General features: G+C 44.1%; 1 protein-coding gene across 1 annotated transcript; it reads right to left on the bottom strand.

The window, feature by feature from the left end:
- Window positions 1–436: 436 nt before the first annotated feature.
- LOC134572406 (protein spinster homolog 1-like) lies at window positions 437–26,201 on the bottom strand. The gene is made up of 11 exons (XM_063431344.1): window positions 26,117–26,201; window positions 25,399–25,464; window positions 23,640–23,776; window positions 23,257–23,408; window positions 22,763–22,832; window positions 22,042–22,187; window positions 21,806–21,958; window positions 19,711–19,900; window positions 19,309–19,374; window positions 2,735–2,833; window positions 437–640 (listed from the first exon to the last, which is right to left on the bottom strand). The coding sequence occupies exons 1-11, from the start codon at window positions 26,169–26,171 to the stop codon at window positions 443–445; spliced, it is 1,332 nt and encodes a 443-aa protein (XP_063287414.1). The 5' UTR covers window positions 26,172–26,201; the 3' UTR covers window positions 437–442.
- Window positions 26,202–27,469: the final 1,268 nt, after the last annotated feature.

Below are 27,469 nucleotides of genomic sequence, written 5' to 3'. Positions count from 1 at the left end.
GGACTCCCCTTTGAGGATTGCAGCCTTATTATTATTACCTTTTTGTGTGGCAACCTAGCGCTGATTTCTCTCTCTATATTTTTCTTTGGTAGGTTCTAGCCCGTCGGTGGCGACGAACCTAGGGGTGTAGGGGTGTCTGGGTACACCCCTGCCGGTAAACAAATGTTGGGGGCCTCTTTGGTAGGCCAGGTATTATTCGTTATGTATCAATTATTATGTTCGTATTATTTTGGTAGGGTCATTGTCAGGGGTATTTGGGGATAGAGCGGAACGAAGTTATTACTGTTGACAATGACCCTAAATTGTTAATTTAAAGATTTTAATATTTAATAAAGCTGTGGACGTTATACTCCAACAGAATAAGCGGTGTCAGTGTTTTATTTATAATTTAGCACATGCCGAATAACGTCTGTGCACATGTCAAGGATGTCCAGGCCTCTTCTCAAACCTCATCATCTTCATCTTCATCTTGGGAGTAACTTTCCGCCTTCTTCCGATCTTTCTCTATGTAGAAAGAGGTTGCAAGGAAAAATCCCCCTCCGATGACTCCAACAAAGGCACAAATAATTAGAGCATAGCCTAAGCTATTAAACCGCAAGAGGTCTGAATCTGGCTTTCCTTTTCGTATTAGATCTGAAATCTGAGAAGAAGAAAGATGAAAGAGAAGCAGTTATAGCTGGTGATTAAGTGATTAAAATTGAGGCCAAAATGCAGGTAGTACAGTAAACTAAATAAATAAACATATCCAAATTCTTTGATCACGTGTATTTGTAAGAATACAGCACAGTTATTTTCATTAGACAAATTGCCAAATGGTGAGTGTTGCCATCTGTCACATATAATATGTAAAGATGCTCATGTTTCCATACTGGTTGTACCTGTTCAGTATCTTTTTTTAAAATTCTTTATTTTTGTTGTGCATGTAATACATAGCAATGACATACGCCACAACAACGTGTCTGAAGATGTACTTAAATTGAACAGGGGCATGAGGGATTGCACAATTTTTTATAGTTATAACAATTGTCCGCTTGGCTACACGTTGAGGTCATTAGAATAGAGTGGATTAATCAACGCTTAACAGTGCTAGGCTAGTGTTGCTAGTAGTGCTAACTTAGTTGTGCACATTTTTAATATACTTATATAGTGGTTGTGTCGTCCGAGTAAGTTAGAAAATCAACGTTTGACTAAGCTTAATTAACTAAGCCGGTGTACATTTCGTGTAGGCATTATAAACAGGCTTATTGATTTATGTAGAGGGTGTAGGGGGTTAACAGGATAGGCTTCAGTAAACTACCCTAGCGGACATTTGAGTGTGATGCAATCAGAAGCTTAAGGAGTGTATTCAAATTATTTCTCTGTGTCTAGTCTAGTAGGTAACTTAAATGTCCGAGGAGGTATGCGACAGAGTTCCCTTTGGCAGCCTGAACGTGGTGGTGTGGTAGCTGTCCAAGTCACTATGTGGCGGTCTGAGTCAGCCGACTCCTGTGATCGGCACCCGCAACTCATAAGGTGGAAGGTCCCATGAGACTCCGGCCTTGCGGGTCAGGTGGGCTGGCGGAGTTCTGCCGCTGCTTCCCTGCCGTCCGTGAGTGCCTTGGGTGGTGTGGATATTTTCTTGGTGACGTGGCCTTTTCTCCGCTCCCCGTGGTGGTTTGCAGGCCTGAGTCCCTGTGTGCCTTTGTGAGGCATAGCCCTTCTGGGTGCTGTTTGCAGCTTTGCGTCGCTGCAACGGGGTGGTGCGCTGGCAGGTCATCTTGGTTTCGCTTGGAGCAGGCCGGGTCTTGGCCTCTCGGGTACGCCGTTTTGGTTGGTATGTAGATCTAGGCGGGAGTCCGCCCAGGTGTCGCCGAGTTGCCGGGCGTATCCATGATGCCACCGTTCTCCTCGCTATTTTGACCTGTTCAGTATCTTCAGTTAATGATGCATATTTCCACAATCGCTGGTAATCTATAATGGGCATCCCACTGGAAGGACCACTTAAATAAAGACACGTACAGGAGATTTCCATAAAGTCTTAATAGCACAGTACTGGATGGGAAAAAACAATCGGGCCGCATATGGGGCTATTAGGACTCCAAAATCCAGACATTGTTCACACTATTCAACAATATACAGATTTTGCATTTCAGGCCCCAAATAGACCTGAATTTGGTCCAGATATCAGCAGGGCCAAACGCTGCTGGACAGCTGAAATCCAAACCAAATTAAATAATTCCAGGCTCAGAGGCTTCAAATTCTGGCCCCGGTTTGAAAAAATCAAGACTGTTTGCCCACAGGCATTGCTAGCAACCTGTGATGAAATAGTTAAAAACCTATTCTATTATTCTAATATTCATGGGGGAGGACCTACTGTCCCCACAGACCCCCGGAGTGGGGAGGGAGAGATTTTGGGACGGTGGAGCTTTAAATTTCCAAAATAAAATAAAAAAGCGATTAAAGTGAAGGAGGGAGGGGAAAGCGATCTTCCCTTTGCAGGCATTTTGTCTGTGAGGGACAAGATAATATTGTCTGTTGAAAGCATGCATTGTGTGCGCTGATGACGGACGTAAAATATATATAGAATTGACATTAGGCAACCTGCAACAGAGTTCAATGCAAATATCTCTGAATGTGCAGTGTTTAAAGCACATTTGCACATCCAGGCTCCCACCACCATGATCTATTCATATCACTGAAGTGGTCATGGGGGTTGGCGTAACCCTTTAATGTACATGGAGATATAATCACTTACCACTCCGATTACATACGGGCTGCCAGCATCTCCTAATATGTGGGACACAACGATCTGCAATGCTCCTGCTGTTCCACGTCTTGTAGGAATCACCACATACTGCAAGAGGAGAGAGTTAGAAATATCATCACACCAGGAGGAACGAGCAAAACATCACACACAAAGCCGCGGTTCCAAGCCTTCTAATTAGTGAACTAAAAGGTTTTTTTGGGGGGTGGGCAGGATTGCAGGCACTATAACAACTTCAACTAGAAAAGCTACAATTTCTGTGGAAATTGTGTGAAGTGTTCTTGCCTCCACCAGTAGTCTACAACTGGAGTGGGCGGAGTAACTGTTATTATTTATTTATTTATATAGCACATTTAATTGCAACGTTGTTGCCCAAAGTGCTTCACAGTTACATTAAAACATACAGTTATAAAAACATTAGCAGGTGCACAAGGCCCTGTCTATGACATCACTTGCTGCTGCAGCCTGGCACACGTCGGAGTATTTTTGCGTTTGCCATCTTCAAACGGTCGTATTTTAAAAACTATAAATCCTACAGCGGAGAGCTTTATATTGTGAGAATCACAAGACCCAGACCTACATTTTGATGTATAGTATGTCTCTGCAATATTAACAATGAAGGCACAGTCGCAGTTTAGAAATTGCCCTTCAAATGTGAGCTTTGCAGAGTGGAGTTTCAATGAATGTCAATGGACTGCGTGAGTTGCAAACAAATGGTCATATCGTGAAAACTATAAGGACTATGGCTTAGCTGTGGACATTTTTAGTGGCAGCAGGGATAGCTGAACGTTTTGATATAAGATTTGTGTAGGTGGGCCTGAAAATGAGGGAGTGGTGGCAGTTTAGAAATCATGTCCTGATTTTTCAGCTTTTGCCAGCTCCCACTCTAGCTTTGCCATTCATTCCTATGGGACAAATTTCGCCAAAAGAACGACGATATTCCGTGAACCATTCGGCGAAACGTTCCACAAAGTAATAGCAATCCGATCGGGAACAATCTGCACGTTTTGCTATATTTTTGTCTATGTAGTGTAAAAACTGTGGGAGGAGTTAGGGTGGCAAATTTGGCTATAATAAGAATAAGAACTAGAAAAGCTACAATTTCTGGGGAAATTGTGAAGTGTTCTTGCCTCCACCAGTAGTCTACAACTGGAGTGGGCGGAGTAACTTATTATTTAATTATATAGCACATTTAATTGCAATGTTGTTGCCCAAAGTGCTTCACAGTAAAAACTGTGGGAGGAGTTAGGGTGGCAAATTTGGCTATAATAAGAATAATAATAATAATATATATGTGAGATAACATTATGTGGTCTTGCTATGCAAGAACACTTAATAAAATTAAATTGTTGAAGTGCCTACAGTATCCATGTAAAGGTCTGTGCAGGGCCGGTTTGAGGAAATTGAAAAGCAGCAATATACTGTTTCTTGCATCAAAAGTCAGCTGATTTTGGAACCGGAACTGTGGTCAGCAGTAACAATTCAAAATTTCTCAAAGGAGCCTCCTCTGTTCACAGTATAGCTAATAAAATAGCATGGTCCAAATCCATATGTTTTATTATAAATCGATAAAAATACAAATATAATGGGAATTGCACCTCAGCGTGGCAAGCAACCCCTTACCTCCTCACACATATTGTGTCGAATGTCCACTCTTAATCATAGGATCAAGTCAAATGCATGCCAGGCTTTCAGCCAATCAAGCAGACCAGCCCACTGAGGGTAGGACATGAATAGAGCTTTGTTTCAATGCTCTCTGCAGGGTCCTAGTTCCCTAAATGTGCAGCATGCGCATAGCTTTGCCACCCTTTTTGGAAAAAAATACGGGCCATACTAATTTGCATAATTAATTATATATGCGTGACATCACAGCACACGATGTGCATAAAAGATCGAGAACATTTGGAAGCAGAAAATTCCCTAAATCACTTAGAAAATACTTGCAATGTTTCTACTGTGTCTGACTGTGTGTATAGTATTGTGTATGTGAGGCAGTGTGTGTATATACGGTCTGGGTGAGTGTATGTGTGTGTATAGCAGTGTGTCATTGTGTAAATTTGTATATACAAACACACATGCAGACTGCTAAATACACACACTTATGCAAACTGCTGAATACACATACACAGACTGCTAAATATGCAGAGACTGCTGAATACACTGACTGTTCAATACACATACAAAGACAGACTGCTAGGTACATACACATACTGCTAAATATGCAGAGACTGCTGAATACACTGACTGTTCAATACACATACACAAACAGACTGCTGAGTACGTACACATACTGCTAAATATGCAGAGACTGCTGAATACACAGACTGTTCAATACACATACACAGAAAGACTGCTGAGTACATACACTGTGGTGGAATCTCGGTAAAAATAAATTTAGTAGGCCGAGATTACCACGTGGCATGTGTACGTGCATATGCTGACGTATCGATCAGTTGGTTACACGAGGCAAGATACGATCAGTAGTGTACGGAGCATGTGCAAGAATACAGGATGTAGTATTCCCCTCCTCCATTGTGCTGGACAAGCCATGCGGTCAAGCAGGAAGTTAATTCTTATTGTATTGATTGGTCAAGAGAATGTGCGGGTGGAGCTTAATATGGGAGGAGTTATGTGCCTATATAAGGAGCCTGCACTATTGTCCGGGGCTCAGATCTTGCTGTATTTTGGTGACGTTAGTCCCTCTGAGTCCCGATCGGTGATCCAATAAAGAATCTCTTCCTTCCTGAAGAAACCTGTGTCCATCTCTCTGTGCTTCGCTTCCGTCAGTTTCTCCGGTATCATTTGGTGCATTGGCCGGGAAGCTCATCGTTCAACGGTAGCTGAGAAGCAGAGGCGTGAGACGGTCTATCTTTGCCCACGTTCTCTACGGCTGCACCCCTGAACTTCTGCGTGGACCTCCCTTCGTCTCGGCGCCACTGGTCTGTTGTCCAGGAGATCATCGGCCTCTACGTAGTAAGTGCTGGGGTGTCCCCGTCGATGAGTGTGAACTCAGGTTCAGGAACGAGGAGGTAAGACAACTGCTGTTTTAGACGGCAGACCCACTAGGGGTATACCGATTGTGCGGTAGGCCCATAAGGGGTTTGAATTGTGTATGGAATCTGCCCCCTCTGTCGGAGGGAAGGAGCGAAGGCGCACCGCTCGATCGAACGCTCTTTAGTCAGACCGTTTGATTTTGTTAGTCAGGCGGGGCTCTGGTGTAAATAGCCCTAGCCGGACACCGGTGTCTTGTCTAGACTAGCGTTCTAGGGTGTATATTTTGTTAGCTAGGTTGGAGGGACCGGGAGACTAAGCGGCGTCTGTGTAAATTCGGTTCGCTAGCTCTCAACCTATCTTGGCTAAGTGGGAAGGCGTGTAAATTTGGAACCCACTAGATTTTTGATAGTAATCGACTAAGAGGTGTCTGTGTAAATTCGGTCCTCTAGCTCGCTATATGTGGTGCTTGGGCAGTGTGGCTAACCAAAACGGATGTAGATAGTTTTAGGTAGTCCATTCAAGGTACTGGCCAATAGTTTAGTTGGGAATTGTAAATGTGTTAAAGATTGTTTAGTAAAGTGTATATCTTGTTAGATAGCGCGAGCTCAGCCGTCTAGCGAGAGTGTTAATAGTGTGTTGCTGTATCATAGTGCACGGTACCATAACCCTGTATATTTACTGACACTGTATATAAGTACTAATCATTGTCGTCCATTGCATGTTTAACACCATAACCACTAATAATTGTATTGTGACCTTAAATTGTGCTTTGACCTATGCTAACCGTACTGTAACCGCTATTTGTAAAAGACGATGTTACTGGGGTGTGTTATAGACGGGTAATTCATATATAGAGAATTATAGCGTGGGTGACTGTATAGTTTCGCCAAAGGGCATAATATTGATTATATAGTGACTGGTGTAACAGCTGTGTGTGTACGGGAATTCCCTGAGTGTTTATTGTGTTATTGTGTACGTTTCACTTGGTAACCGTACCACGGGGTGCTGTTGCCAGAGGAAACGGGTGTGACTGTTGAATAGTACGCGTGCATAGTATTCGTTGTCAACGACGTTCCATTGATAAGTATGGGCGCGTCGGAGTCAACGATTCCGGATCCCTTAGGTTGTATGGTGAAGAATTTTAAAAAGGGATTCAAAACATGTGATTTTGGGGTTAAAATGTCTCCTGTACGTTTGGTCACTTTGTGTACTAGGGAATGGCCTACTTTGGTTGCGGCATGGCCGCCACGTGGCAGTTTGGATCCAACTCTGGTACAGCGCTTACACGTGGCTGTATCGGGTAGGCCTGAACTTTACGGGCAGTTTCCTTATATTGATTGTTGGAGACAGGCCGTAAATGACTCGCCAAAATGGATCCAGACATGCCACGAGGAGCAATGTCGCCTCATGGTGGCTAGGACTTGTTTGTCCACTAGGACTGGTGTTAGGCCCATTTTGGACACGCCCCCTGAGTCCGAGATCCCTTTGCCGCCCCCTTACTTTCCTTTAAGAGGAAGTGACGCAAATGCAGGAAGTCCTGCACCCCTTCCCTCATTGCCCTCATCCACTTCCGCTTCCTCCTCCAGTACAGAATCCACCCCCTCTCGTACTAAATCTCCCCTTCCGGAATCAGAACCAACCCCCATTAGATCTGAATATCCTGATTTGGCGCCACTTCAGACTTCCGGTCAAGCTTCTTCTAGCTCGGCTCGAAGTGTTTTATTTACTAATTTTTCCCAAAACCAAGCTCCCACATCCTCATGTTTTATTTCTCCCCGACTGGAACCTCTAACTGACGCCCCTCCACGTAGCCCCATACTAACCCGACAACTGACCGGTACCCAACAATTAAAACATTATCAGATGCCTCTTCGTCTGAATCCAGGGTCAGCCTATATTGATGCCGCAGGTCAAATGGCACATGCTGACCCAGTCTTTGTATATGTCCCGTTCACGACAACCGATCTCTTGAATTGGAAGACCCACAATTCCTCGTACACTGAGAAACCACAAGCTATGACCGATCTGTTCACCTCGATAGTTCAGACACATAACCCGACATGGGCTGATTGCCAGCAGTTATTAATGACTTTGTTTAACAATGAGGAAAGGACAAGAATTAATCAAGCGGCCATTAAAGCGCTAGAGGATAGAGCCCGTGCTCTGAATCAAGCCAATCCAGCAGCATGGGCCGCAACACATTATCCTAACACCGATCCCGATTGGAATGTAAATGGTGCTGATATGGTTCAACTCAGAGCCTATAGAGATGCTATAATTGCTGGCATGAAAGCCGGAGGAAAGAAAGCCATTAATATGTCGAAGACAGTTGAGGTGATTCAGAAAAGTGATGAAGCGCCCAGTGTCTTTTATGACCGATTATTGGAGGCATACCGCTTGTATACCCCCTTTAATCCGGAAGATGCAGATAATTCCCGAATGGTGAACTCCGCCTTTGTCAGCCAAGCTTACGGAGATATTAAGCGCAAGCTACAGAAGTTAGAAGGGTTTGCAGGTATGTCTATCACCCAACTAATGGAGGTAGCGAATAAAGTATACATGAACAGGGAAACAGAAAGTAAGAAAGAGGAAGAGCGCAAGATGCGTAGAAAGGCAGATATGCTAGCGGTAGCGATCGCAGGCGTAGATAGACGGGGCCCAGATAGAGGCGATAGTAAGTGGAATGAGGAACCCCTAAGTAGAAATCAGTGCGCATACTGTAGGGAAGAAGGGCATTGGAGAAATGAGTGTCCGCGAAGAGAACAGTCTGAGAGAGACAGACCTAGGACAGGTTATGGAAACTTTAGAGGCAGAGCGAGAGGTAGAGGAGGCCCCGGAGGGAGTAATGGTAATAGAGGGAGCAATGGGAACAGAGGAAGTGTTAGGGAAGATAGGTATTTTCCAGCAGCGCAAAGGTCCCGCGATAGAGAAGGTAGGGACTTTGTAGGATTGGCTGACACGGTCATGGAGGACTATTGATACCGACCGGGCTCCATCCCCCTTGGTCGAGCGGAGCCTATGGTCGATGTATCAATAGGGGGAAAAAGGAGTGCGTTCATGATCGACACTGGTGCTGAACATTCAGTGGTGACTAATCTAGTTGCTCCCCCATCTGGAAGGACTATTACTGTAATAGGATCAACTGGAAGAAGTGGTGAAAAACCGGTTCTTAAAAGTCGACTCTGTACATTGGGAGGCCACGTAGTAAAACATCAATTCCTTTATATGCCTGAATGTCCAGTCCAATTGCTGGGACGTGATATGCTATCTAAATTACAAGCGCAGATTACGTTCCTACCAAATGGAACAACATCCTTAAAGTTTAATGGACCTTCAGGTATTATGACATTATCCGTACCAAAGGAAGAAGAGTGGCGACTTTATACAGCGTTGACTAGCCAAAACCCTAGGAGTGATGAGTCCTTATTCAACATACCAGGAGTTTGGGCAGAGAACAACCCACCAGGACTGGCCCGCAATATTCCACCTATTAAAATTGAACTAAAACTTGGGGTTTATCCAGCGAGCCTAAGACAATATCACATCCCGCAGAAGGCTAAGAAGAACATACAATCTTATCTGGATAAGTTCATACGGTATGGTATCCTAAAATTCTGTACTTCCCCCTGGAACACCCCATTGCTGCCTGTTCAAACGCCCGGTACAGATGAGTATCGACCTGTGCAGGACTTGAGAGCAGTCAATGATGCGGTTGTTAGTATACATCCAGTTGTACCCAATCCATATAACCTGCTTGCTTTAATTCCGGGCGGGGCTACTTACTTTACAGTCTTAGACCTCAAAGAGGCTTTCTTTTGCCTCCGAATTGCCGCAGAAAGTCAATGTATTTTCGCTTTCCAATGGGAGAACGCTGTAACGGGCTCAAAACGCCAAATGACCTGGACAAGACTGCCCCAAGGGTTTAAAAATTCACCTACCCTATTTGGTTCAGCTCTAAGTCAAGATCTACTGGATTTCGAGTCCATCCCAGGAGAGTGTGTATTGTTACAGTATGTAGATGACTTGTTGATAGCAGCAGTTACAAAAGAAATATGTCAGCAAGCAACGCACAATCTACTACACATTCTCTGGAAGGCAGGATACAAGGTGTCTAGAAAGAAGGCTCAGTTGTGTTTGCCAACTGTCAAATATCTGGGATTCCATATCTCTGAAGGTCAAAGAATTATGGGGCCAGAGAGAAAAGAAGCTGTGTGCCAAATACCGATACCCAAGAATAGAAGACAAGTGCGAGAATTCTTGGGGGCAGCAGGCTTCTGTAGGATATGGATTCCCAGCTACGCGATACTGGCAAAACCTCTGTATGCAGCTATCAAAGGTACAGAGCACGACCCCTTCTTATGGACTCAAGAACAGCAAACGGCATTTGAAGATGTGAAGAAGGCTTTGATGAGTGCCCCAGCATTAGGTCTACCTGATCACACACGACCATTCTACCTGTATGTACATGAGCAAAGAAGAATGGCTGTGGGAGTATTGACACAGTACTTGGGATCATGGCAAAGACCTGTTGCCTACATGTCTAAGCAACTGGATGCAGTGGCCAGCGGACTTCCACCTTGTCTAAGAGCCGTAGCTGCAGCCGCCCTGCTAGTAGCTGAAGCCGATAAACTCACTCTGGGTCAAGAACTTTATGTACGAGTCCCACATGCAGTACAGACGTTGTTGGATTACAAAGGAAATCATTGGTTTAGTAACAGCCGTATGACCAAGTATCAAGCAATGTTGTGTGAAAACCCAAGAGTGCATTTAGAGACTGTAAACACCTTAAATCCAGCTACCCTTTTGCCACAACCTACTGAAAGTCAACATGATTGTTTGGAAGTAATGGATGAAGTATTTTCAAGTAGACCAGATCTTCGTGATTTTCCCATCCAGAACCCCGATGTTCAATATTACACCGACGGCAGTAGTTATGTGAAAGAAGGGATCCGCTATGCAGGATATGCAGTAACAACAATAGACAAGGTGATAGAAGCTCGGCCACTAGCAAAAGGAACATCAGCACAAAAGGCAGAATTGATAGCACTGACACGAGCGTTACAATTGGCTGAAGGTTTAAGAGTGAACATCTACACGGACTCCAAGTATGCGTTTTTAACCACTCATGCCCACGGAGCTTTGTATAAAGAAAGAGGACTATTGAATTCAGAAGGCAAAGAAATCAAATATGCTGCTGAAATCCTACAACTACTGGAAGCAGTGTGGGAGCCGAAAGAAGTCGGTATTATACATTGTCGAGCGCATCTGAGAGGAGATGGTGATGTAACTAAAGGAAATCGGATGGCAGACAGTACAGCTAAGCGTGCCGCTGAATCGGGAAGACAGGAGTATGTGGGGCATATAGCTGCTCTTATACCAACTCCACTGTCTCAATGGACTCCAGTTTATACAGCTCAAGAAGAGGAGTGGTTAAAGACTGAACCTGGAAAGTATTTGGAGAACAAATGGTATCAGTTAGAAGATGGAAGAATAGTCATTCCAGCATCACTAGCGGTAGAAATTGTCCAAAATTATCACAACGGGACACATTCTGGGAGAGACAGCACAGAAGAATCTCTCAGAAAACATTTCTACATACCAAGATTGTCCAACTTGACTCAGGCCATTGTACGAAGATGTGTAACGTGTGCTAAAAATAATGCAAGACAAGGACCAGTAAAGCCACCAGGAGTCCAGTTTATGGGGGGACTCCCCATGTCCAATTTACAAATTGACTATACAGTGATGCCTAAATCGGGTGGACATCGTTACCTGCTGGTAATTGTGTGCACCTATTCAGGCTGGGTAGAAGCATGTCCTACTCGTACAGAGAAAGCAGGAGAAGTTGTGAGATTCCTGCTACGAGAAATAATACCCCGATATGGACTACCCTGCTCTATAGGATCGGACAATGGTCCAGCTTTTGTTCACCAGTGCCTACAGCAACTGACTCATATGCTTGGTATAAAGTGGAGGCTTCATACGGCATATAGACCCCAGAGTTCTGGTAAGGTAGAGAGAATGAATAGAACTATTAAGAATCAGTTGGCTAAAATGTGTCAGGAAACCCAACTTAAGTGGAACGTTCTCTTACCCATAGCTTTATTGCGAATCCGCAGTACCCCTACCAGAAGGATGGGCCTCTCTCCTTTTGAAATCATGTATGGGCGACCACCTCCCGTACTTGGTAACTTAAGGGGGGACTTGAGTCAGTTGGGAGAAGGAATTACCCGGCAGCAGGTTGTAGAGTTGGGTAAGACTATGGAGGAGGTACAGAAATGGGTACAAGATAGATTACCTGTGAATATTTATCCCCCAGTTCATAGTTACCACCCAGGAGACCAAGTGTGGATTAAAGAGTGGAATAATGTACCGTTAGGGCCCAAGTGGAGAGGTCCTTATGTTGTTCTTTTGTCTACCCCTACAGCGATAAAAGTAGCCGAAGTGACTCCGTGGATACATCACTCCAGGGTTAAACCAGCAGCAGTCGATTCTTGGCAAGTTACAGCAGATCCAGAGAATCCCTGCAAGATCCGGTTGAAACGCACGACTCAGTCGGAGTGACGAGGAACTTTGTGGATTACAAATTTTATTGTTACAGAGATTTGGTGAAGTGAGTGTTTAGACGGTCATAATAAAGCCTGTCCGCTCACCGACGTATAGTGTATAAGCCAGGGAAAGTCTCGAAGGGACTCCTGTGAAGACGAGCAGAACTCCATTCCCTGCAGCCCTTACATCCTGGAAGCTGAGGTGCCTTCGCACGGACGAAGACTGAGGATGACGGCGAAAGATGTGTTCTTGATAATGTTTATTTATGTGTATTTTTATATTCAGGAAGGTAGAGGTACCGACACTCCTAGCTGTGAGGTATGCATTAAGACTACAAGAACAGGTAACCATATTTCCCAAACCCTAATTTGGCATTCACAATACGAGTGTAAAGGAGGTGTATCAAGATGTAGATACCTAAATATAGAATATAGTGTGTGCCATTTAGGAGTAGGAGAACCTAAGTGCTTCAGTCCGGAGTATCAACCTCGTACAATTTGGTTGACTCTCAGGAATGGAGATCCTCAGGGGACCCTAATTAACAAGACAGTATTAGAATCCGTACATTCTTCGGGTGTTCTGCTATTTGATGCATGTAAGGCGATATCAAGTGGTAGAAAGCCGTGGAATGTATGTGGGGATCTTAGATGGGAGAGGACGTATGGGTCTAACGATAAATACATTTGTCCCAGTAGTAAAAATAAATATGTGAGTCCTAGATGCCCAAATAGAGATTATAACTTTTGCCCATATTGGTCTTGTGTGGGGTGGGCAACTTGGGGACAGACAGTAGACAAGGACATGATAGTGACTAAGTTGCCTACCAGCCCATATTGTAAGTCTATGGAATGCAATCCAGTCCATATACTTATAAATAACCCCGACAAGTTCTTAGACAAGTATGGTAATTTATTTGGGTTTCAAATATATGGGACGGGTTTAGATCCTGGGACAGTATTGTTTATAGGGATAGAGACTGATACGGTATCCTCCCAGACTCATCAAGTATACCATTCCTTTTATGAAGAGATGAGCATAGATAATAAGATCCCCCATAATGCTAAAAACCTGTTCATTGATTTAGCCGAAAGTATTGCCGGTAGTCTTAATGTTACCAACTGCTATGTGTGTGGAGGTACTAACATGGGAGACCAATGGCCTTGGGAAGCAAAGGAGGTAATGTCCGGTTCTGAGGCAGTTGACCAATTAATATCTACACAAGCCGATTATCATATGAGTGTTAGAGGTAAATCTGAGTGGAGATTAAAGACCTCCATCATAGGTTATGTTTGCATAGCAAGGAAAGGAATGATGTATAATACTTCTGTAGGAGAATTAACTTGTCTAGGGCAAAAAGCTTATGATGATGATACAAAGAATACAACTTGGTGGTCGGCTTCAAATGTCTCAGAACCATCTAACCCGTTTGCTAGATACGCCAATTTAAAGGATGTGTGGTTTGATCTATCCATCACATCTACCTGGAGAGCCCCAGCAAATTTGTACTGGATCTGTGGTAAGAAAGCCTATTCGGAGTTGCCACAGGACTGGGAAGGGGCATGTGTGTTGGGTATGCTCAAACCATCCTTCTTCTTGTTACCTATGGAAACAGGTGAGACTTTAGGTGTTAAAGTATATGATGTGAATCATAGGAAGAAAAGGGGACCCATAGAGATAGGCGCCTGGGAAGATAATGAATGGCCTCCCCAGCGTATTATAGATTATTATGGGCCAGCCACGTGGGCAGAAGATGGTACCTTTGGTTATAGAACCCCTATTTATATGCTCAACCGTATTATAAGATTACAGGCGGTGGTTGAGATCATTACTAACGAGACATCACAAGCGCTCAATCTTCTAGCGAAGCATAATACCAGGATGAGGACAGCAGTATACCAAAATAGATTAGCCTTGGATTACCTTTTGGCAGTAGAGGGAGGTGTATGTGGGAAGTTTAACCTGAGCAATTGCTGTCTTCAAATAGATGACGAAGGGCAAGCAATAGCTGAGCTTACTAGCCATATGGTTAAACTAGCGCATGTGCCTACTCAGGTATGGAAAGGGTATAATCCAAGTAGTTGGTTTGGTAGCTGGTATGAGTGGTTTGGAGGGCTTAAGGCAGTGGTAGGTGGAGTTCTACTGATTTTAATGTTGTGTCTACTCCTGCCGTGTCTTATACCCTTAGTAGTTAGGTCTGTGCAAAGCCTGATAGAAAATATAGCAGAGAGGAAGGCTGCTGCACAGATAATGGCAATTTATAAATATGAGGCTCTAGATCAGGGAGAACCAATGCAGGAAGATGAGTGTTGAAGATTCACATCATAAGTTAAGTCTGGTCTGGTTCAAGGTAACTTGCGGTGTATGCAAACTAAGGTTAAGTGATGCCTCAAGTAATTGTGAAATATCAAGAGGCATCAAAGGGGGGAATGTGGTGGAATCTCGGTAAAAATAAATTTAGTAGGCCGAGATTACCACGTGGCATGTGTACGTGCATATGCTGACGTATCGATCAGTTGGTTGCACGAGGCAAGATACGATCAGTAGTGTACGGAGCATGTGCAAGAATACAGGATGTAGTATTCCCCTCCTCCATTGTGCTGGACAAGCCATGCGGTCAAGCAGGAAGTTAATTCTTATTTGTATTGATTGGTCAAGAGAATGTGCGGGTGGAGCTTAATATGGGAGGAGTTATGTGCCTATATAAGGAGCCTGCACTATTGTCCGGGGCTCAGATCTTGCTGTATTTTGGTGACGTTAGTCCCTCTGAGTCCCGATCGGTGATCCAATAAAGAATCTCTTCCTTCCTGAAGAAACCTGTGTCCATCTCTCTGTGCTTCGCTTCCGTCAGTTTCTCCGGTATCAACACATACTGCTAAATATGCAGAGACTGCTGAATACACTGACTGTTCAATACACATACACAGAGACTGCTGAGTACGTACACATACTGCTAAATATGCAGAGACTGCTGAATACACTGACTGTTCAATACACATACACAGAGACTGCTGAGTACGTACACATACTGCTAAATATGCAGAGACTGCTGAATACACTGACTGTTCAATACACATACACAAACAGACTGCTGAGTACGTACACATACTGCTAAATATGCAGAGACTGCTGAATACACTGACTGTTCAATACACATACACAAACAGACTGCTAGGTACGTACACATACTGCTAAATATGCAGAGACTGCTGAATTCACACACAGATTGCTAAATAGGCAAACTGCTGAGTACACACACACAGACAGACTGCTGAGTACACACACACAGACTGCTAAATATGTATCGACTGCTGAGTACACATACACAAGACAGACTGCTAAATACACACACACGGAGAATAGAAGAATTTGAATGGTAGCTAATTTTGTGACTTGGTTTCCAGGTACCCGCGATCTTTGTGTAGGTAAAGGATCTCTGCTAAAACTTTCTGTAGATTGTTTTACCTATTCCTCCCATTATCCTTAAGGTTTGGTAAATTTCACTATTGGATGCCACAGTGCTTTTTCGCTATGCTGGTAGCAGTTAATCTGCTTATTACTTTTTTGGTGATACTTTTTATTGAGGTTTTACATACCGTGTTTCTCCGAAAATAAGACCGGGTCTTATATTAATTTTAGTCACACAAAACACACTAGGGCTTATTTTCAGGGTAGGGCTTATTTATTTACGGTACCGGTATGTACATTGAACCCCCCCTTTAATTAATCCACCCCCCTTTAATTAATCCACCCCCTCTAATTAATCCACCGCCCCTCTTTAATAAATCCACCCCCTTTAATTAATCCACACCCCCCTCTAATTAATCCACCACCCCTTTAATTAATCCACCCCCTTTTAATTAATTCACCCTCCCTCTAATTAATCCACTCCCTCTAATTAATCCACCACCCCTTTAATTAATCCACCACCCCTTTAATTAATCCACCCTCCCTTTAATTAATCCACCCCCCCCTCTAATCCACACACCCCCTCTAATTAATCCACACACCCCACCTAATTAATCCACACACCCCCTCTAATCCACCCCCCCTCTAATTAATCCACACCCCCTCTAATTAATCCACACACCCCCTCTAATTAATCCACACCCCCCTCTAATTAATCCACACACCCCCCTCTAATTAATCCACCACCCCTTTAATTAATCCACCCTCCCTTTAATTAATTCACCCCCCCCTTTAATTAATTCACCCCCCCCCTTTAATTAATTAAGTCCCAGACCTAAAATACCGGTATCTACTCACAGTTCAAAGAGTCCGACCACTGGGTGCCTCACTGCCCGGAATGGATCCTTCCGTTGAAGATCCATGAAGGCAGACTGACGGCGCTGCGCACGTCGTCATCACGCTGCGCACGTCGTCATCACGCTGCGCAGTGCCGCGGCCCGCAACGCTCCTCCCCCTCCTCATAGAAGAAGGAAGTCCCGCCGGGCCGCAAAGGTAAAATGCCTAGGGCTTATTTTCGGGGTAGGGCTTATATTGCAGCCCACCTCGAAAATTCGGCTAGGGCTTATTTTCGGGGTAGGTCATACTTTCGGGGAAACACGGTAGCAGCAGCTACTTGCTTTTATTGAACTTTGTGTTATGCTATCCAATTTGCAAAACTTACAAATACAGGGAATATTTTTCACTGCTATTTAGTTATGAATAGACACACAGACTGCTGAAAACACACACAGACTGCCGAATACACAGAAACATAGAATGTAATGGCAGATAAGAATCATTCGGCCCATCTAGTATGTTCTAAATACTTTCATTAAATACACACACACTGCTTAAACACTCACAGACTGCTTAAACACTCACAGGCTTCTGAGTACACACACACACACAGATTTGTGAACACACACACACAGATTTGTGAACACACACACACAGATTTGTGAATACACACACTCTGCTGAATACACACACTCTGCTCTCATGACTCAGTTCCTGGTGCTAATCTTCCATCTGTTTGTCCTGTAGCTCCTGCTGCTTCCACTCCTCCCATGTGGACTCTGTTATTGGAGAGGGCAGGGACATGCAGCGACATCCCATTTCAGCCCTCTCCACACAGCTCTAGCACCAACAAGTGTTCCTAGCACGGCCTTAGAACACTGCACACCCTGGTGGCCGGTGGCGATATTGCAGAAAATTATCTTCAAAGAAAAATACCGGCAATTGTATTGTAGGTATTTTTGTAGGTATTTTTGCAACACCGGCACCAGCCACACAGCTTTAAATATCGGCTGTGCCCTACATGCGCACATCTACACGTTACACTTTCTGGGGACTGTTCTCTGGTGTCACCAAAGGTCGAACACCAGTGAGCAAAGTCAGAATAGTGGGAAAAGACCTGAAAATTGGGACTGCCACTTTAGAAATATTAGTGCACAACTGTCCAAGGAATGATTAACGAAACACTCTACTGCCCCCAACAAATAATAAATAAAAATGGCTATTAGTAGATATATCCCAATGGAAACATGCATGCATTCAATTATGCATTTTCTCATTGGGGGGTGTAACGGATCACCTGGCACCCCGACTGGGTACCTCCGTTGATGGATGCTCCTAGTGCTTCCCGAGGACTCCAAGCACTCCACTTGACACTACCAGCACTGCAGACCGAACCTCTCTTCCTGCAGAGAGCGAAGCTGGAACAAGCTCTTAAAAGAGCTTAGTGATTATAGCTAGGGGAGTATGTAGAGTATAGCAATCCCCCAGTGTAAATGCAGCCGTTTCCCCCAATCATGAAACGAGGCTCTATGTTGAGGGTCAAAACAGGAACTCACCAGTCTGAGGGTTTATTGGCACTTATATGCAACTTTTCCCACAAGTTTACCACCCACGTGGTCTTGTGGAACAACCAATCAAAACATTACAATACAGTCAAACACTCCCATTCATTCCAGCAAAATCCTCCCCTCTGCCTGTGATAGAAATACACAGTTTTACACAATATTCATAACTTTAAAAGTATACATCAGATTCTGAACCAGCATACGCAGTATACAAACATATGTCAAAATCATACAAACTGGTCCAGTGGTTCAAAAGTTAGATGGAAGTCCTTTTTGACCGACTGCAAGCATGGCTTTCCTGCCCCAAACCAGTTCCACCGAGTTAGGCTGTGCAGCCGGTCTATCTTCTCCTCTATCCTGGAGATAATTGGCTTAACTGGGTGTGGTAAGCCAATTATCTCCAGGAACAGAAAATATCTCCATTCACAGCAGCAGCAAAAATACACAAAAATACATAATTCCCATTACACTGAACAGAACCCCCACATTCAACCTATCCCCAGATAGCTTGGATCTGAGCGCTCAATATATCCGAACAGGGCTCAGATCCCACGAACAGAATAAAATCGCCATGGGATTAAAGTTTAGCACCGGCTGATGAGAAGTTGAGCAGGGACACTGGGGACACAGTTTTAAAGGGGCATTGCCACAAAAGGTCTTCACATGCTTATATACTGTTTTTAAAGGGCCATACACCCCAAGTCCATAATCATGGGGAAGGAGGCTGGCAATCGGGCTTCTCCATAAGCCACGGGAACAGGGTAGTTTGTCACATGAGAAACCAGTGACAAAAGGCCTTTTGTCACAGGGGGTATATATCAAAACAGCCTGCTAAAGCTGCAGATATCTTGTCTGCAGCCTTTGCAAGCCCTCCCCTTCTAAACCCGCACAGACTTTCCAATCACAGACTTTCCCATGCAGTTCAACGAGAAGTCTTTGCAATGCAGATACTCTGAGCAATTGCTGCTTCTTGAGTTTAGCTCCATTGATTGACAGCCATGAGAGTGTAACAAGATTAATTTATAAAAGTGCAAACTTCTTTTGCAATCTGCACTTTTTGTAAAAATATAAAAGAGGATGCCCTCTTCACACACTAAGCATTTGAGCAAGCGAAAGTAATTTATGGGTCTCGAGTGTTCCTTTAGCAAGTTATGTATTTGGCTAATCTGTGGTTAAAATCCTTTAAACCTCCCAAGATGTCCTTTCATACATTACCAGTAATATATCTGCAACAATCGCCCAGTTCATGGAAAGCAGTATTTCCCCAATGAAGATTAGAACCTGCAGAGAGGCAGAAGAGTGAGACAATTAGAAAGCAACATGCAACGCCACTGTGCCAACAACCAAAGCAGGATGGATTCCTATATGATGTATTCTTTTATTTAGCAATCTATAAATGGGGGAGTGGTTACTAATTATTGAGCAGCATCCAGTGTGTCAAGATCCTAGGAAAGATGGATCCTTGATTTTATCACTAATAATTTTGAGAAGGCTTGACTCATCTACCTTAACACTGAATAGTCATTTGTTCACCTCTAACTGGCCCTTAAAATTCTATTTCTGCTACGAAGAGGAGGTAAGTGGTGCATATTTAGTGAAGGGAGGGAGAGTACTTACGTAAGTTGAAACAAGGCTTGTCTTTGCTATCACTAAGGAGACGAAAAGGAAGGGCTGTGCGCACAGGAGGCTAAAGCCGCAGACCAAAGCGTCCGAACGTGGGTTTTTTCTCCTGCAACACTTGCTGATCTCCACACCAGCTATAACCCCCACAATTCCAGTAACACAAGTGATCACTCCGAAAATCAAACTAGAACAAAATAAAATGAAAGACACAATGAGTTAAAAAATTAAGAGTATAATAAACCAGTGGAAAAAGAGAGAAAGACAGAAGAAATATAATGGGGGAAAAAAAGTGAAACGAAATACAAAACCGTTGGATTCTTTTCTCGAGTGTGAGCAAATGCAATAATGCCAGTGTATACATTTCTGTACTTAGAGAAACAAGGCAGTCCTCAACTATACAGTGATCTGTGGCGTAACTACCGCGGTCACAGCTGCGTCCTGGTCCATCACTCCACAGGGCCTGGCTGCCCTGTTGACCCCTTAGACAGGTGGGCCTGCATAACTTCAGGTCCGATGCACAGCCACACCGGCGCGCTCTCCGGATGACTAGCAGAAGGGGAGTACACAGTACAGTCACTGTATGTAGCATGGCCAAGTGGACAGCGGTCTGACTGGCGATTCCCTCGGCAAGTGAGGTAAGCAGGCACAGGAGGGGAGGGGAATGGGGGATGAAACACATGGATGTGCTGGGGAGAGAAATGAGACACATTGAGTGGCTAGGAGGAATGAGACACATGGAGCGGCTGGGAGGGATGAGACACATGAAGGGGCTGGGGAGAATGAGACAAATGCAGGAGTTGTGAGGGAGACACATGGAGAAAATGAGACACTTGAAGGGAATGAGACACGTAGGAGCTTGGAGGGAGAGAATGAGACACATTAAGGAACTGGGAGGGTGGATAAGACAAATGGAGGGGCCGGGGAGAGGGATGAGACACATGGGGGAGCTAGTTGGAATGAGGCACATGGAGAGGGCTAGGAGAGAAGAATGAGACACATGGAGGAGCTGTGAGGGGGAGTGAGACACATGGAGGAGCTGGGGAGTATTAAACACAAGGAGGGGCTTGTGGGGGACGAGACCCGTGGGGGAGAGGGCCCCACAGCAATTTATGCACCAGGGCCTGATGGTTTCTAGTTCACTTCTGACAATGATATTCTAGTCTTCATAATAATCACATGTCCAAAATTACAGAGAGGGCAGTGTCCCCTGACATAGCAGCTGTTGTGCTAAACCTGACTGAATAGGGTTATTCAACATACTGTGAACTGAGTTCAGCAGGGGAGTTCCAATTTTTGATCAATAAGACAAGTTGATATCTTTTCCCCATAACTTAGCTATTTTGGCCAGATGAAGTCACAAAAAAAATATGGTTTTGTGAATGATTATGCGCATGTCCTGTATTTTTTATATTGTATCTGTGTTTTCCTGGCACTGCAGGACCCTGTAGTGCCCCTCTCCCTCTCACCCCCCATCCCAAGTTGCTGAAGGGGTTAAAACCCCTTCAGTGACTTACTAGAGTCCAGTGCCAATGTCCCTCGGCACTGGTCATGCTCCACCCACTCTCCTCCCCCGCAGCGGGGGAGACCTAATGCGCATCATTCAATGCCTTCCTATGGTGATTTCGGCGACGCTGGAGGTCCTCACATAGCGTGAGGATGTCCAGCGTTGCTTAAAACACTTTTTTTTTCTAAGAACACGGATGTCCCTCTAGTGGCTGTCTGATAGACAGCCACTAGAGGAGGACTTAACCTTGCAAGGTAAATATTGCAGTTTATAAAACTGCAATAATTACACTTGCAGGGTTAAGGGTAGTGGTAGTTGGCACCCAGACTACTCCAATGGGCAGAAGTGGACTTGGTGCCGGGAGTGTCCCTTTAAGAAACAGCACAGAGAACATGTAATGTGCTTTTAAAAAGGGAGGGAGGGAGGGGGGGAGAGGGGAGATAAAGGTATTTCAAAGGCTTGTAGGATGTTTGCAGCCAGTTGGCTTCACTAGAAGTTATTTTCACTAAAACTGGCCAATACACACATTTGACATACAGAATGGAAAAGACAATGGCAGTCAACATTGGTGATTGTAAGCCTTACCTGTCATTAGTGCTACAAATAGGGATTTTACACAGATTAACTTTGTATAACACCGTCCGTGCACGCATCAGTAACGTTGGAGCCCAAAGGGACAGGGCTCCTGCAATAAACGCCACTGCTGTAGACCCAAATGTCGAAAGAACAAAACTTGGACTACAAGAGGGGATGATAAAAGGAGAAGTTAGACACCAGGCAGAGGCCAGATGCTTGTCCGTTAGAATAGAAATATAACTCACTTTTTCAACAAGGATTTTATATCGGAAGTCCAGGAAGAGTTGGTGAGGGGTTTCCTCCCTATCTTCCCTTCAGCGGCCCCTCTGGGAGGCTCTTGGACCACGAAGAACAGTAATAACACTGCTACAACACCCAGTCCTGGAGTAACCTACAGCACAAGATCAGACAGTGTCAATGACCATACTACATACCTCAAATATCTGGGCACAAAGTATAAGGCCAGAGAGACCCACACAGACGTGCATACAGGATGAATAAGTACGTAAGAGCATGGTGCAGTTGACACTACAATTACAGCCTATCTCAGTAGTTCCCAAACCAGTCCCCATGCCCACTACATATCCAGGATTTAGGGATTACACAGTTGTGTCTAAGGAGTTAAAACAAAAAAAAACACACCTTAGACACAACCGTGTAATCCCTAAATCCTGGACCGGTGAGGAAGGTGGGGGTCATGAGGACTGGTTTGTGGACCAATGGCTGTCTGTTCTACAATGCCAGCAATATTCTGAAATATCTCTATTCTGCTGTTAAATACTTTAAACAATTTGACAGAATATCAAACAGAAACCCTGTAAGGGCTAACAGGAATGTGCAATCTCGTGTGACTCAAGCACTGCAAATGTCAGCCATATTTAAATGGTGTATGAAAATGTAAAGAAACCCCAAGCAATATGCCATCCAGCACCCACACAATATCTGAAGCTTTTTTCTTTCACTTACTCTTAATGCCCAATGCCAGTCTCCACCTGCTGCACTCGACACCTTTGACCCAGAAATGTAACCAAGACCACTGTAAAAGAGAGAAAAGAATCAGCTTTCTAATGTCAAGCACTCACTACCATGATCCATGTTCTTACACAAAACCAGGATTAGGGATTGGTCTGTGTCTTTATGAAAGAACATTAAAAGAACATTGCCAATAAACCAGAAATTCTAGAAGACTAAAATGGGAATTGCTAACTTCAGGCAAAAATGGAACAGAACTTAAAGAAAATCTCGAAACTAATTTTTTTCCAGTTTCACTATTTTGATCACACAATTAGAGTTCCCTGGTCAATGAAATCTAGGTTTCTGGAATTATAAATTTTATGGCCACGAAAACAACATTTACAACCTCAATAGCCTTACAATCTATTACCCTACCCTAATCTATTCTTGATTGTTGAAAGCTATATGACATTAGAAACGAAGAAGGTCCAGAATCGGAAACTCACCAGCCAACAGGTGTAGCCAAATAGAAAAAAGACAGCATTCTGCTGCGTTCGTCATGAAGGAATAGGTCCGCAATCAGCGTTGGGGCGATGGTGGAGTAGCTTGCTTCACCAACTCCCACAAGGCCCCGTGTGATTAGAAGCAGCCAGAAGTACTGTAAAAATAAAAATGGGGAGAGGGCAACAGTTATCTAGAAATATCTTGAAGAAACAATAGCAGCAATGCCACAGTAAATCTGATATTTTGAGAACTCGGCAAACTGCATGATGACTGCACCTCGGAAGATTTGATGGATGACCATCAAACCTCTAAAAGCATTCTACAAAATGGATAGGCCTGAGAGGAAATCAATCATTGGTTTAAATGGAATGCCTTGTAATGTTACCTCCTTCGTGATGAATGAACTGGACAGGGTGATGACTGACCAGAAGGCGATGCCTCCACCCATTATGTACTTTCTGTTGTACCGATCCCCCAGGTACCCAAAGACGGGAGCAAATACCATGTAACTACAAATAAACACTAGGGAGAGAATGAGAAGAGCAGTGAGACCAAGCAATCAGAAAGATGCATTTAATAAACAAACAATACAAAAATACAGTAACATTTATATTTCAGAGAAGGGCTACTAAACTGTTCATGGCTTGCAGGATAAAACTTACCAGGAAAGGTTAAAGGATCTTAACATGTATAGCTTGGAGGAAAGACGAGACAGGGGGGATATGATAGAAACATTTAAATACATAAAGGGAATCAACACAGTAAAGGAGGAGACTATATTTAAAAGAAGAAAAACTACCACAACAAGAGGACATAGTCTTAAATTAGAGGGACAAAGGTTTAAAAATAATATCAGGAAGTATTACTTTACAGAGAGGGTAGTGGACGCATGGAAATAACCTTCCAGCTGAAGTAGTAGAGGTTAACACAGTGAGGGAGTTTAAGCATGCGTGGGATATGCATATGGCTAACTATAAGATAAGGCCAGGGACCAATGAAAGTATTTAGAAAATTGGGCAGACTAGATAGGCCAAACGGTTATTATCTGCCATCACATTCTATGTTTCTATGTAAAAGGAGGAAGAATGATGGAGAATAAAAAATCCACAAGTTATCAATGTAATATACATATGAACGCTATAGAAGAGTTGAATATCCTAAACAATGCTCCTAGTAACAGGTAGAGATAAGCAGTGGTGTACCTACCACGGTCGCAGGGGTGTCCACTGCGACCAAGCCCATCACTCCAGGGGGTCCAGCTGCAGTGGCAACCATGCGTCCGTGGTCCGCCAGCACATCATTGGGGCTGGTGCACAGCCGCACCGGCCCGGGGCCCGCGGTTCCCGAGGCTGGCAGGAGGGGAGATCTGCACTGTGCTTCTCCCCTCCTGCCTGTGTGTAGTTTGGCCGAGCAGTCTAACAGGACAAGGAACTGCGGCGAGACAAGTACAGGATAGGAGGGGCAAGACAGAGAGGAAAAGGACACATGGAGAGAAGAGGGGAGAGAGAGAGAGAGCAAAGGGACACATAGAGGGGAGGGGCGAATGAGGGAGGAAAAGGACACATGGAGGATAGGGACACAGAGGGGAGGGAGGAAAGGGAAGAAAAGGACACGTGGAGGGGAGGGGGGAGAGAGGAAGGAAAGGGACACATGGAGGGGAGGGGGGAGAGAGGAAGGAAAGGGACACCACATGGAGGGGAGGGGGTATAGAGGAAGGAAAGGGATGCATGGAGGGGAGGGGGTATAGAGGAAAGAAAGGGACACATGGAGGGGAGAGATGGAGGAAAGGGACACATGGAGGGGGGGAGAGGTGGAGGAAAGGGACACATGGAGGGGCTAGGGGGAGAGAGGGAGAAATGGGACACATGAAGGGGCTGGTGGGAGAATATGAGATACTTGGGGGGGAAATAAAACACAAGATACATGAGATACATGGGGCCTGTAGAGGGGAATGAGACACATGGAGGGGCGACGGGATGAGACACATGAAGAGGCTGGGGGCGAGGGAATGAGACACATGGGGGGGCAGGGCAATTTTCGCACTGCGGCCCCGTGGTTTGTAGTTATGCCTCTGCTCAGGAGAAATAATATTTACTGACATAGAACACACAGAAAAAGGCTGATGAATTTATTTAGGGGTGTACCTGTCTGAACCAGTCCGGAGTCACTGTCCTTTATCCCGAAATCATTAGCAATAACAGGGAGGACACCTATGTAAACAAGTACAAAAAAAAAAACCAATGTATAAAATCGCAAGATAGAGTTTAATACCCTTTATACGTTATTATGGCTAGAAAACTGTACAATGGCAAAGTTATATATGATTTTTCAATTAAACCCCTTCATAACTATGTTTTGGTACTTGTCTGTTAAACCTTAGCTATGGTGCTTTTTTTGCGTACATAGTGTGTGTGCTTGGGGGTCCTGTTCCTTAAAAAGGACAATTTTAGCCACTTAAAGGGGAATCCTAAGCACCATAATCACTACAGGTTGATGTGGTGGTTTGGGTGAGAAGCTAACCAGGCCCCAGCACGATTGACCTTCCACGACTTTTGAGATTCCTAATACTATACACAAGAAAGTATAACTACTACACAATTCGTGGGAATGGGGGCAATGATCACACTACTGTGAAGTGTAGGGAATTAACCTGAAAATTGCACATTTAAGGGCAGAATACCTAGTATGAAAACAATTAGAGGATTTTTCATCTTTGACTCTATTGACCTAAAATTTGCAGTTTTCCCATTAATTTTCTACATTCATGGTATATGGAATAATCATAAAAAGGAATGTGGGAACATATAGGCTATGTCCTGTATCTTGGTAATCATGGATTATGAAAACAAACTGACACATTACCTGCAATTGTGTAACGATCCATATAATTGATGAGATTAATGTAAACGAGGATCATGACTATGATGATAGAGCGCCTATGAGAGATCCCAGTGAAATGTTCCAAATCTTTATTTATGTCTTCATTTTTCTCATCAGACACCGGGTTTTCTGGATCTCTGTCTGCCATTTCAATTGGCTTCAGAAGTCACAATCCCCAAGAAAACTAAACAGAGAAAGAGGTAGAATTTAGCAAAGTGCTGGTCTCTTTCGTGCAAAGACATATCCATATCAGTTGATAGAATGTGAATGTTTTCTTGCAAGCATTGTTTTCTACAAAATATTTTAAACAAATTGGCTCTGCATGTACCAGTCTGAGTGACTACCACTAGAAGTGTTACAAGGCAGCAATTTAAACCTCTAGTGCAGGGCTGCCCCAGATGTTGTAAAACTACAACTCCCGTGATGCTTTGTCATGCTAAAGGCACGCAAAGCATCATGGGAGTTGTAGTTCTACAACATCTGGGGATCTACCTGTTGGGCAGCCCTGCTCTAGTGGCTGTCATACTGACAAATGATGTGACTTGAAAACTAGGAAAATATTGGATTTAATGCTTTCCTATAAGAAGCATTGGATGCGTGTGCAGGCCTCACAGCCCCCCGTCCCCTTTTGCATCCAGCCCTCCTGCCACCATGGTGCTGCCCCCAGTGGCCAAAAAGCAGTATTTAGCATCTTAGGCCAAAACAGTGATTGGACATGAGTAAAGCAGCTCCATGACACCAAAAGACGTTTTAATTTTCTCTTTCCTACCTGGTCTACTCTGGTTATCTCCTCGTTTGCAGTTTGGGTGAGATTTCCACAAGAAAGTTATTTATATGTGCCTTCCTGCTGCTGACCCCTGCAATACTGATTTATGGCTCTGCCAGAGTCTAGGCAGGACTGGCCGTGACATCACAGAGGCTGAACAAACACTGATGATGTCATCAAGGCTCAGCAGCTAGCAAGACATGGCTGGTTCATACAGTGAGGAAAAAAGAGTTAACCCCTTAATGACCGGAGTAGATAGCAAAGGAATGGGATGAGGCGAGAAGGAAGGCAATTTAACCTTTAAGAATGTGTGATTGGTGTGATTTTCAACTTGTAAATGGACAACTTGCCCTGCACAAAAGGGAAGTACTATTTCAGTTTAAAAGCTGAAATAATGTGGTTTAGAAGACAAATCGTGTTCTTGTACAGAACCTTGGACCGCACATTGAGGTCTCTGTGTGTCAGATAGCCAGCAGTTAATACTCTGCCTGGTACACAGATATAAGTGCTCTTTGACACCAGTCTCCAGTGATTGCCAGCTGTATGAGCAAGTGAAGGACAACCCTGTG

This window comes from Pelobates fuscus, chromosome 9 (assembly GCF_036172605.1).
Source record: "Pelobates fuscus isolate aPelFus1 chromosome 9, aPelFus1.pri, whole genome shotgun sequence".
In the NCBI taxonomy this organism is placed as follows: domain Eukaryota; kingdom Metazoa; phylum Chordata; class Amphibia; order Anura; family Pelobatidae; genus Pelobates; species Pelobates fuscus.
The sequence above is the reverse complement of the archived record's forward strand: the minus strand, read 5'-3'. Positions and strand labels throughout refer to the sequence as shown.

What these genes read in the sequence shown, in the direction of transcription:
- LOC134572406 (XM_063431344.1), bottom strand. Translation starts at nt 26,171, where the DNA reads ATGATCCTCGTTTACATTAATCTCATCAATTATATGGATCGTTACACA. An exon ending in ATTTGTAGCACTAATGACAG is followed by an intron (nt 19,901 to 21,805) that starts GTAAGGCTTACA and finishes ATTTTGTTCTAG; the next exon opens with TTTGATTTTCGGAGTGATCA. An exon ending in TTGTTGCAGATATATTACTG is followed by an intron (nt 2,834 to 19,308) that starts GTAATGTATGAA and finishes CTCCTCTTGCAG; the next exon opens with TATGTGGTGATTCCTACAAG.